This window comes from Sapajus apella, unplaced genomic scaffold (assembly GCF_009761245.1).
Source record: "Sapajus apella isolate SASKATOON/1434 unplaced genomic scaffold, GSC_monkey_1.0 scaffold25, whole genome shotgun sequence".
NCBI classification, from domain to species: Eukaryota; Metazoa; Chordata; class Mammalia; order Primates; family Cebidae; genus Sapajus; species Sapajus apella.
This window is the reverse complement of record NW_022436965.1, coordinates 5984881-5997848: the sequence shown is the minus strand read 5'-3', so window position 1 is coordinate 5997848 and position 12968 is coordinate 5984881. Positions and strand designations below refer to the sequence as shown.

General features: G+C 39.5%; 1 protein-coding gene across 1 annotated transcript in view; it reads right to left on the bottom strand.

Moving 5' to 3' along the window:
* Positions 1 to 12968, bottom strand: part of NIBAN1 (niban apoptosis regulator 1) — a 158456-nt gene that overhangs the window by 89248 nt on the left and 56240 nt on the right. Inside the window, exon 2 of the mRNA XM_032291160.1 lies at positions 1397 to 1527. Coding sequence (XP_032147051.1) covers positions 1397 to 1527 — 131 coding nt within the window. The remainder of the gene's footprint in view (positions 1 to 1396; positions 1528 to 12968) is intronic.

Here is a 12968-nt window from a genome sequence, read left to right as displayed (position 1 = left end):
TCCATCTCTACTAAAAATACAAAAATTAGCTGGGTGTGGTGGTGCACACCTGTAATCCCAGCTACTCAGGAGGCTAAGGCAGGAGAATCACTTGAACCTGAGAGGCCGAGGTTGCAGTGAGCCGAGATCATGCCGTTGCACTCCAGCCTGGGCGACAGGGCGAGACTCTGCCTCAAAAAAAAAAAAAAATTATATGCCAGTCTGTATTCAATACCCTCCAGTGGGACTTCCCATCACAAAACATCAAAACCCTTTTGTGACCTACAGGTTGACATGATGTGGTCCCGACCTATCTCTGCTGTCATTGTTTGTACCTCCTCCCTCGCTCATAGTGCTCCCAGCAGACCAACCTTCTGTCTATGTGGCAGGGTCTTCACACTTGCTGTTCCATAGGCCTGGAATACTCTTCTCACGAATATTCACTCAGCCTACTCTCATTGCACTCCACTTTGTGCTTAAATGTCATCTCCACAGAGGGCTTCCCTAACCACCTTCTAGCCCAGGTGCAGTGGCTCACGCCTGTAATCCCAGCACTTTGGGAGGCCGAGGTGGGTGGATCACTTGAGACGAAGAGTTCAGGACCAGTCTGACCAACATGGTGAATACCGCATCTCTACTAAAAATACAAAAATTAGCTGGGTGTGGTGGCGGGTGCCTGTAATCCCAGCTACTCAGGAGGCTGAGGCAGGAGAATCACTTGAACCTGGGAGGCAGAGGTTACAGTGAGCCGAGATTGTGCCACTGTACTCCAGCCTGGGCCACAGAGCAAGACTCTGTCTAAAAAATAAAATAAAATAAGACTCTTGCTTTATTTTTCTTTTTAGCATTTATTATTATCTTATGTCACCTGATTTTAATTTGTTTATTGTCTGTTTCCTGCATGTGAATATAAACTCCAGGAAGGCAGAGATCTTGTCTTAATTCCCCAGTTCTTGGACTACAGCCTGGCACACAGTAGGTGCTAATAAACATTTGTTGAGGTGGTGGTTACTTATTATAAGGGAGCAAAGGAGTAAGAATAAATCAGGGGATTCAAAGAGAAAATCATATTTGATCAATGACCGAAATGAAAATGCCTGTAGCGCAGGGCACTGAAATAACTTTTAAAAACTAAACTTCACTAGAGTAAGTCAAATTTTCTGATAGCAAAGCATCCATGTGGGAAAAATACATAACGATATTGGATTCATGCTAATTTCCTTTTTATACGATTTATATCAGCGACAATAAATCATACACTCTAACTTCCAGGCAAATATAGCTTTTTGAGCATGAAATGATTTCAGAGCAGAGTTTTTAAAACTGCCATTCAAATTATTGTTTATTTCAGAAATATTGTGTGCTATATAGCTTTCTTCAAGGGGAAAATCATGTAAACCAAATATCCATGGCTTACCTTGGTCTTCAAAATCTGTGATGTTAAGTCTCTATGCTGTTCTACTTCACTGCGCACATGATTGCAGAAAGCCACAGAGTACTGACGACTGTAGTAGGGACTGAAGTTTTTGATGGCAGCCTCAGTTTTCCCTAGAAAAATATGGGAATTAGAATTCTGAAGTATAGCAAAGAATATCCACCTATCTACATAGTTCCAAAACCATCCCTCCAGTCTCTCTGTTTCCATTCCTCCAGTTGCCCCTGTTTCCCAGGGATTTGCCAGTAGCCTGCATTCCTGGAGAACCTCGATGCCTGCTGCACAGGCTCGACCTCTCCCTCCCCTTCTGGCATCATCCTGAGAGGCTTCACAGACCTTAAGGACCATCCATCCAGTAACCTAAAGAGTTTTGCTTCATTTTATGTCAATGATCTATCGCCATGGCCATAAACTCAACCATCCTTCTAATCCTTCTAAGTACTCCTCTTCTACCCCACCCTCTCTCCACTTGAACTTGCCCTTTACTCCCCTTGACCTCTAATGGTTCAGCTCCTCCTTTCAAAGAATAATCCCAGGTGTACCCCTTCAATTCTGCATGCACTTCACTCCCTTTTTATCCCTGAGCCTCCACCTCTGCTCTTGTAACTCACAGTCCTGGATAAAATCAACAGTGTTTCCTCTCATTCTGCTCCAATATTTCTGGTTTAAAATTTTTTGTGTGATTCAAAGCAGTATATAAGTACCGCAAGATAGAAGGGGAGACTTTGGTATAAAAGCCAAGAGACCTGAGTTTGGGTCCTGATTCTAACTGTGAAGCAGAAGCCAGCTGTACAACCTTAGTCAAGTTATTGGACTCTCGAGGCTCCTGCATCCTAACCGTAAAGGAAGGTGCTCACTAATCCACACATTTCTTTGGATCTGCGTGCCATTGAAGTATAAGTACAGTACGAAAGTCCAGCTGCCTCAAGACAGTGATCAGAAACTGCAATGTATTAAATAATCTCTCAGCACCAGAAGTAAATCAAACTGAATATGAACCATGTTAAGGAAGCTTGAGGACTTCAGGTGGAGGGTCAGGGAGAGTCCGACACCTGAAGCATTCTTGTGCCTTTCCAATCTGTACTTAGCTTTAGAGAGTATGGGAGTTGCAAAGGAGAAAAGAGAGAAGGAGGAATAGAGGAGAAAGGGTGTAGGAACACTCTCATGCAGATCAGAAACCCTCACAACATTTCAAGTACTTGTTGCAGGGTACAGAAAGAAACAAAAGCTTCACTGACTGTGCTCACAAGCGATTAGCCCACAGAACAGGGTATAGCTTGAAGAAAAATACACCCAATGTAATATTCCAAAATATTTTAAAATACTTACATGTGAATTTGACATCATTTTTTGCTTTTAAAATTTGTTATTATAGTCAACGGAGAAATATTAAAATATAACACACTGGCAAGATTTGTTTAGAGCTATAGTGTACGTAAAATTTCAAAAATAAGTGAAGAGTTCTAACCACATAGATTGAGGTACTCAATAGGAAAGCCTTGAATCCATAGCAACCCGTTTCTAAGCCTAGAGAACCATAGCCAAAGACATCCATAGTGTATGAATACTCTCCATATGCAGAGAATCCTACTTTTGTTTGGGCATTTAGGGCTTATAATGCCCATATGAGGTAAAGAGGAATTCTTTCATATTCACTTAACAACATGACATTTACTGGTCATGTTTATGAGCTTTAATAATTATTATTTATAAGGTGCTTTGAGACCCACTAATAGGCAGGGCGCTGTGGCTCACGCCTGTAATCCTAGCACTTTGGGAGGCTGAGGTGGGTGGATCACCTGAGGTCTGGAGTTCAAGACCAGCCTGGCCACCATGGTGAAACCCTACCTTAAAAAAAAAAAAAAAAAAAAAGAGACCCACTAATAATAGATTCAGTAGAAATCCAAATAAAAGCTCCTATAATTTGAATCAGGCATGCTTTTGCTTGCTTGGCGAGTTTATGGTATTGCAATTAATCAGTATTTGCATAATACTTTAATATACTCAGGCTTTATAATCATCTAATTGGTTATTATGTTACCATCTTTTATGCAATGCAATTCTCTATGCTTGTCTATAATTTTCTTACATAGGAGTGGGACAGTGTGGGAATTCCCACAATGAGAACGAATCTCACTTTACTAAAACATATAAATTATGAATAAATAAAATTTGCCCTTTAGGTCCAAGAAGACAGTTTGGTCTATCAGAAACGTAGCCTGTTAATTTCTGATGTTTATTTTTGTACTCTTGGATTGAAATGAAAGGAGGTGGATGTCATTTTATGATGAACTCTATAAAGCTTTGAAAGCTGATTTTCTGCCACATCACCAAGCCTCCCCCAGGGATGCTGTGCTTCTGATGAGGTGCCATAATGCTCTCTTCTCATGTATGAGAAAAATGCTTCTGTGATTTGAATATCTGCAGACTGTCCCATTAACACATCATCCACCAGGTAGCATTTAAAAAGAAGCAATTGCAGCTTCCTTAGGTAATTAATCTAACAACTAGTTCAAAATATGTATGAAATAGCTAACAATATCACATGTTCTGGGTTGGGGGAATAACCTAAAGTTATTTGGCAAGTGTATCTGGATTTTAGATTAAACCTATCTAAATCCAAATAAATAAGTACCCAATGTAGGGATGCGAAGACTGAGAGCAAAGACTGTGTCGAGGCAGGGGACAGTCTGGCTTGGTGGCTCATGCTTATAAGCCACCACTTTGGAAAGCTGAGGCAGGAGCATTGCTTGAGCCCAGAAGTTTAAGGTTGCCATGAGCTATGACTGCACCACTGTACTCCAGCCTGGGAAACAGAGCAAGGCTCTATCTCTGATTTTTTAAAAAATAGTCTGATGTTGGAGCAAAATACCATGTGATTAGGAAGATGGACTCTGGAGTCAGATAGACAGGTTCAAATCCCATCTCTACCACTTACCAGCTGTGGGATCTCATGTGAGTTACTTCTTTCTGCTCACATGGTAAATGAAGAAAACAAGAGTAGCAGCCTCATAAGGTTATTCTAATGATTCCATACACTAATGCAGTAAAGTGCTCAGCACAATAGCTGGCACATACAAAATGTTCAATAATTGATCATTATTATAAGGATGATGATCATGGTGATGAGGGTGTCCCTTGGGCAAGCACCAGGATAAAGTTCTCAAGCTAAACTAAAGAATTAAGGAGAAGAAAAAAGTAGGTAGTTTACTATAACTCTTGCACTAGGGCCATCCTGCCCTGCTGTATACAGAAGAGCTGCCCCACCCATTGCAGGTTCTAAAGAAATACAATCTACATTTTCACAAAGGTTCAGCATAGAAGGCCCTCAGTGCATTCCTGAATTAAAACCAACTAGATAAAACATCGACATTAACGAACTGAAGCAAAAGTGTAAGTTAGGGGCTGTGTTTCATTGAGCTTTTCTCTCTGAGCCTCAATTTTCTCACCTGTAAAATGAGGATAATAAGATGCCCATATCACAGGGTTTCATGAGGAGCAAGTAAAATATTCTACATATTGAAAACTGTCTAGGACAGTCAATCAATCAATTTTGACTACTATTTAATATTCCACAATGAAAACATTCAAACAAGTGAATCAGCCCACAGGGGCCACCCAAAATAACTTCAGCTGAAAGTACATTGTTCATCGCAGTTTTCAAGATTCTTAAGCATGAATTATCTTCATATCCCTGCCACCAAATTTAGTATCACATTCTCTTTCCTACATTGTTTATAAAACACAGTGCCAGGTCTTCTACTGAAAGGAGGTCAGTCAATAACGGAAAGACTAAAACCAGTGGAAGGGCTTCTTCCACATTTTGGTATATCAGCATTGTAGGCACAGGCGTGTTTCTCTAATACTACTTGTTTATTACAGCTTGTGCTGGGCATTGCATTAGTGCAATTCACTTGACCAAGCTGCTCATAACACCCTTCAAGGTAATCATCGCTGATGCTAAAAGAAGCCGCTTGATATGGTTTGGATCTTCTGTCCCCTGCAAATCTCATGTTGAAATGTAATTCCCAGTGTTGGAGGTGGGGCCTGGTGGGAGGTGTTTTGGTCATGGGGGCAGATCCCTCATTAATGGCTTAGTGCAATTCCCTTGGGGATAGGTGAGTTTTGCCCCCTTGGTTCACTTGACAGCTGGTTGTTTGAAGGGAGCCTGGCACCTCCTCCTCTCTCTTGCTCAGCTCTTGTCATGTGATGTACCTGCTCCTAGTTTGCCTTCTGCTATGATTGTAAGCTTCCTGAGGCCCTCACCAGAAGCACATGCCAGCATTATGCTTCCTGTACAGGCTGTAGAATCAAGAACCATGAACCAATTAAACCTCTTTTTTCTTGTCTTTCCTATCTTTTCTTTTTTTTCTTTTTTTTTTTTTTTTTTTTTTTGAGACAGACTACTTCTAACGTCTGTCCGGGTCATATAAAAGGGGGGTTCAATCACAGCTCACTGCAGCCTTTACCTCCCAGGCTTAAGAAATCCTCCCATCTCAGCCTCCTGAGTACCTGGGACCACAGAACTGTGTCACCACCCCTGGCTAATTTTTTTTTTTTGAGACAAGAGTTTCACTCTTATTCCCCAGGCTGGGGCATAGTGGCACAATCCTGACACACTGAAACCTCCACTTCCTGGGTTCAAGTGATTCTCCTGCCTCAGCCTCCCGAGTAGCTGGGATTACAGGCACCCGCCACCACGCCCAGCTAATTTTTGTATTTTTAGTAGAGATGCGGTATTCACCATGTTGGTCAGACTGGTCCTGAACTCCTGGTCTCAAGTGATCCACCCATCTCAGCCTCCCAAAGTGCTGGGATTACAGGCATGAGCCACCATGCCCACCCTAAGTGTTTTCCTTTATAAATTACCCAACCTCAGATATTTCTTTATAGCAATGGAAACAAATTATTAACACACCTCTTTGACAACTCTGTCCACATAACTTGTAAAATTAAGAAAAATATCTACTGACCCCCTTAAAGCCATTAAATCTACACAGGCTCAAAAACTCAGTATTCATTTGGCTCTTTCTCCCCCATTCCCAGATTCAGTCATCAGATGCTGCCTCTTTTATTTCCAGAAATTTCTTGAATCCATTTCCTTTTCCCCATCCCAACCACCACACCTTCGATTAAGCCTCTACTATCTCTCAACAACATTTTAAAAGTATCTTAGGCCAGGCACAGTGGCCCACACAATCCCAGCATTTTAGGAGGCTGAGGTGGACAGATCACTTGAGGTCAGGAGTTCAAGACCAGCCTGGACAACATGGTGAAACCCTGTCTCTACCAAAAACACACAAATTAGCTGGCCGTGGTAGTAAATGCCTGTGATACCAGCTACTTGGGAGACTGAGACAGGAAAGTCACCTGAGCATGGGAGGCAGAGGTTGCAGTGGGCCAAGATCATGCCACTGTACTGTAGGCAATAGAGTAAGACTGTTTAAAAAAAAAAAAGACAGACTCCTAATTTACCGTACCTTAGCATCACAGCAAAAGAGAAAAAAAAAAAAAACTTAACTAGCTCTCAGCTCTAAAACAGGAACAAAAAAGTGAAGAGCAGGAGAGTGGGAGGGGGAGTGCCACAGCTGATACACAGATCCTGGAGGATTATGGGGAACAAGTCAAAGCTTGGTGTGTAGGGCAGAGGCCAGTTCTGAGAAGTAGCTGGAATCCAGGGCTGATGGGGCAGAACAGGAGAGGCTACATCAAAGCTGGCCACCTTGGTCCTACTCAAAGATAGCACAAGTTACAAAAAGGCCCAGATGTAGGAGTGGGGAAACTATATTTCAGAACCAAATCTTGGCACTGATGCTACTAAGACACTCTTTTGAAAATCATAAGGAGCACACCTCATTAGTAATAGAGGCACAGCCTTCCGGGTTGTCCCAGGCTGGCAGCTTTCCTTTAACATGCTGCTGCAAGATCATGCCACTATCTTTGTAAAAAACATCTTCAGTGTTTCCCCATTGCCCAGGGTAGTAACCCCTTGTCCTAGCACCAAAGGCCTGGGATCTTGCCTCAACTGTCTTTACCTCCCACTTCTTTCACTCAACTTAAGCCTTCCTGCCCCTGTGCATACCTATGCCTCCTCTTCTCCTTTCTGCTCCTAAGTCCCCTGCCAGCGACTTTCAGAAATTTCAAGCCCACATGACAGTCCCAACCTGGGTAGAAGCCTCTTTGGATCTCCCCAGCTGGAAGCAATCACACCTTCTTTGGCATTCTCCCAAAATTGTGTACCACTTTTACTACAGCTGTTCAAATACAGCTTATCTCTCCTCCAAGGGTATATTATGTTTATATAATCAGCAAATATTTGTTGAATGAACAAAAGAATGGCTGAGTAAATATTCAGCCATTGTAAATCAAATTACAATACATTCTATCAACAAAACCCATGCCAATGCCCCAGGAAAGGGGAAACTATTATAATTTTCAAGTTTTCAGCTTGAAATATTGATAGTATTGATGGATAATATTCAAGTTTTCAACTGAAATATTAATCACCATAAATATACACTCTTGGCCAGGCATGGTGGCTCACACCTGTAATGCCAGCATTTTGGGAGGCTGAGGTGGGAGGATCACTTGAGTGCAGGAGTTTGAAACTAGTCTGGACAACATAGAGAGACCTTGTCTCTACAAAAAAAAAAAAAAATTAAAAATTAGCCAGGTGTGGTGATACACAACTGTAGTTGCAACTACTCAGCAGCAGTTGTAGTGGGTGGTTGTGGTGAGGCAGAGGATTGCTTGAGCCCAGGAATTCAAGGCTGCAGTGAGCTATGATCATACCACTGCATTTCATCCCAGGTGACAGAGCAAGAACCTGTTTCAAAAAAAAAAAAAATATATACACACACACACACACACACACACACACACACACACTTGAAATTCAATTCATATCTGTTTACAAAAAAATCAGACTCTTACAAGTTAATTCCTTTCAAGGTTTTAAATGAGTTTTGTCCATGAAATTATTTGTGGGAAATAATTTACAAACAAAATCCTTTCTTGGCTTGTCTGTTTTCCTTAACCAGTCTGAAACCATGACAAGTATACGGCTCTGGGAAAAACTTTTATGAGGTCTAAAGAGCCTGACAAATTTGTGTATTTTCTCATTCTAGAAGGTTCTTTTAAAACTAGTTCCCAGTCCTGAAGCAGATCAACTCAAATCTACTGTTTATCAGCAGTCTTTCTTGGAAGATACTATTTATAGCAGATGATGCCTTGTTCCCCCAACATTCTCAGTGTCATCACAACTAAGATACATTCTACAATCTTCTCTCAAATACGCAGCTTCCTATTTCAATTACTTTTAGAAAAGCACAGAAATGTACTCATTAAGTGCAAAAAGATATAAATAATCCAAACACTGTTTTTACCACATTTTCTGCTAATCTTTTTTCAATTCTTTTTAAAAATAGTTTAGACTGTTACAATTTATATCTACATTTTAGCTTTGGTTTTTCCTATAACATTGCAAGAAAAATCATGATTTTCAGATATTACATTTTTATTGTTATTATGAAGGAGAAACATATATAAATAAATAAAAATAAGTTTATTTTAACCAGGTGGTTATTTCCTGGCAACTGAGGAAAATCCACATATGAGAAGATTAATCCGGCCATTGGCACAGTTTCTTAAAAACGTTTCAGGTGAAGATTAATTTTGAGAAACAAGACAAATTGTTCTAAAAAATAAAATAGACTTAATATTTATAAAATAGATTACAGTATCCACTATTGTTTATTTTCACCAGAGTGTCTCAAATTATAATACTTTAAAAGTCCTGATGAATTATAACATCAGCTACAGTCTTAGGTCACTAAGCACCATCATTTTACACCTTAGGGTGAAGAAACTGGAAATCCCAATTCACAATACAGAGGTGTAAAAATCTGATTACATAGAATAATGCCCAAGGACTCTCTTTTTCTTCTGGTAAATGCCTTAAAGAATGGGGATAAATTGGATTCTCCATAATTGAACTGAAGGGGGTGTATTGGTGTCTGAAAGTCAGGTTTTTGAACAGTCTCTCCCAGGAAAAGGCAAAATGATTCACGGGCAGCATTGATTCTGCGGCCTACCCTGCAGAAATGCCACCCTGAGTTAAAAATAAGGGACATAAAAACCAACTTAATTTCTCTGTGATTTACTTTGAATATTAATCCACAAAGAGAAACACACAAACACTTATGCTTGCAAGAGCTTATATGAAATATACCAAAGCAGAGCCAGGACTCTCCTAGGGCTCAGCCAGCATCTGGATGGAAAGCAGGCATGCTTAAGAATAAACAATAAAGCTTCATTTCCTGCTTCCCCACACTCACCCTCCTAAAGGTCCCAAATTCTGCGAGTAAAACCTGCCGCGAGCTTGCCCTGAGACTGTGAGAAACCCTAAGTACTTCCCAAATCCTGTTCCAAAAGCAAGCCCAGTATCTTTAATCTGGCCACAAAGCTTAGCACATCAAAGGCATTTAATGAATCTTAATGTTCTTACAGATGCTACATAAGAGAGTATATACCAGCTCCAGGGGATAAGCAGAAGCAAAAACAATGTTTTCTGCAAATAACCACTGAAATAAATTACAGTCCAATCAGCACTATGCATTTACTAGAACAATACCTTCACAGGTTAATATAAGTAAGAGAAATGGGAGAAGACGGGCAAAGAGGAAAGACATACTCCATTTTATGTTACAATTCCCAGTACCTCATTCCACAGAAAAACTAAAATCCCACTGTGGTCAACTTTTGCAGAGAACAGCTTTCTAGAACTCTAAGACCTTAAGTCTGGTTTACTCTTTTTCAGGGGAGGAAACCAGTAGTGTTGTTAGAAAAATATATATGCCCAGACATTTATGTACACATCTTGCTTCAGCTGTAAATAGATGGAAGCTGACTTTAAATTTCCTTCCATTCCATTTGGAAGAAGTGCTTGGAAATTTTCAAGATTATTTTGTCATTATCTCACAGCATGCCTCCAATTTTCTCATGACACATTTGATGAGAATAAATCTTGTTTATTTTGCCACTTTTCTAAGCTGTCTAATGTCCCTCAAGGAAGTCGCAGATTGGCTGTCTTTTTCTTTACACAAATGAGAAGGAAGAGTGTGAAAAAGAAAATTAAACTAATCTGATACAGCTGCTTTTTTAGAGAGCCTCACAAGAGCTATGAATTCATGAAGAATAACAATGTTTTTGCCCATTAGACAACCTTTCTTGGTTTCAAGGAAAACATATATTTGAAATTCAGAAACTGAAATAATGAGATTCTCTTTGCTCTTTTTGTGACTAATCATAGTTATTAAATTTTTTCTGCACATATTTTATCAGAGGCTCTCAGATTATTCCAAAATCTTGAAAATATACTTTGCTTAAAGATTGCAACCATGCAAATGAAAACAACATGCACATTAAAAGAAATCAGGCCAGACATAAAATAACCCAGGCAACAAGCCTAGGAATTTGAGTGATTTTCCCTTCCAACACATCATTTTCATTGGTGTCTCCTCTAGGTTTCTCTCTTATTTTCCTGTCTTTTCCTTTTTCTTATTTCATTTCATTTTTCTTCTCTCTACACAGATACACATTTGTTTGAAATCTTGCTTTATATTTTACTTTTTTCTTTCTCAAGAATCTATGCCATTAATGTAAAAAAATGCATTTCTAGATAACTATGGTTTGGGCCCAGATATGCTTGCATTTTGTTAGTTTGGGGATATGTGTAACAGTAAGGAGTGAACTTGGCTAGAAAATGGAGGGTGGCATTGCTAGGCTTGGGAGGATCCAGGAAGAAGTCTATAAACTATTCAACATTTCTGCAGCCAGCTAACATTTTCTGAAACTATTCACAAGGTTGACAGAACACTCATTAGTGAAAATCACTTTAGCATGCTCTAACTTATCCTCACAAAATTTTGAGAAGTGCCAAAATGGTTTTGACCCACTGTCTACATGATTTGGTCAGGCACTAAGTCTCTGGATATAGTTTTTCAGATAATAACCCAAACATCTCCAATCATAAAATCTGACCTAGAACAGTTGAAAATATAGCTCATCACAGAGCCAAATTTCATTTATTTGGCAAACTAATGATTGCCAGTCACTGGATCAGTTAATCACTAAATTTAAATGTTCCTAAGTAATGTATATTAGTAAAAAATTACCCCAAAGCTATGGTACATGATGCTCTAAAAACAGAGGCAAAAAACTACACCTGAAAATCCAATAATATTGACTATGTAGATAATATGTTCTTTAAAGTCACTCCTTTTTCCTATGGAAATTGCTCTTCCACAGGCGAGTTTACCTAGTGCTTAATAAATGTGCTGGATCCTCGCGCTTAATAAATGTGCTGGATCCTCGTGATATCAGCGCTGCTTGGAGTCTAGGCCTATAGGTGAAATTCACTTACTTCTAACTAGTCCTTATATGAACCAAGGAGATTAAATATGAAGTAGAACTGTAAATAACTGAGACTACATTCCACAATCCACCTACAAAAGCAACTTGAATTCATCTGGATGGTAGCAGGTAGTACAGACATTTCAACATCCATATGCTGATGAAAAGATCAAAGATTACAGACCTCTAGAGCTGGATGGGATCATAATGGTCTTTTTTCTAATGCTCTCCTATTTTCAGATCAAGAAATTAATTGATCCAAGGCCACAAAACTAGTTAGTAATAGAACATTTATGAAAAAAAATGTTGAAAGATTAGTGACAATCTTTAAAGAGTTTTCTTCTCTGTTAGTACTACATTAATTTTTATGGAGGAATTCAAGCCCTTTTTTAAATTAATGAAGGTATATAATATGTACTCTTTAGTAATAAAACCTACATTGTCAAGAAGTCTTGTGAAATGATCTTAAATTTGGGTAAAAAGATGTTGTGATGATTAATTTTATGTGTCAGTTTGAACCACGGGATGCCCAGACATTATTCTGAGTGTGTCAGTGAGGGTGTTTCAGGATGAGATTAACTTTTGAATGGGCAGACTGAGTACAGCAGGTTGGGCAATGTGGGTGGCCCTCATCCAGTCAGTTGAAGGCCTGAATAGAACAAAAAGCCTGAGTAAGAAGAAATGTTCTCCCTCCTGAATCACTTGAGTTCGGACATTGGTCTTCTCCAGCCTTGGGACATAGACTAGAACATGGGTTCTTCCTGGGTCTCCAGACCGCTAGTTTTCAGACTAGAACTGCATCATCAGCTTTCCTGGCCTTCCAGCGTACCAACTGCAGACCTTGGACTTGTCAGCCTCCATAACTGTGTGGGCCAATTCTTTAGAACAAATACATATAATACATATATGCACACACATATATATCCCATTAGTTATGTTTCTCTTCTATGGAGAACCCTAATAAAGATGCAATCAATTAAAATACATTATTGAGTCTCAACACAATTATCAATTTGTTTCACTTAATGTATATTAAACTGCTGCATCGACAACAAGTTAAAAGCAATGCAAATATCTAGTGCTTCTATGTAATAAGTTCCAAAGTTTGCCAGTAGAATCAGCATGCCACTGTGTTTCACAA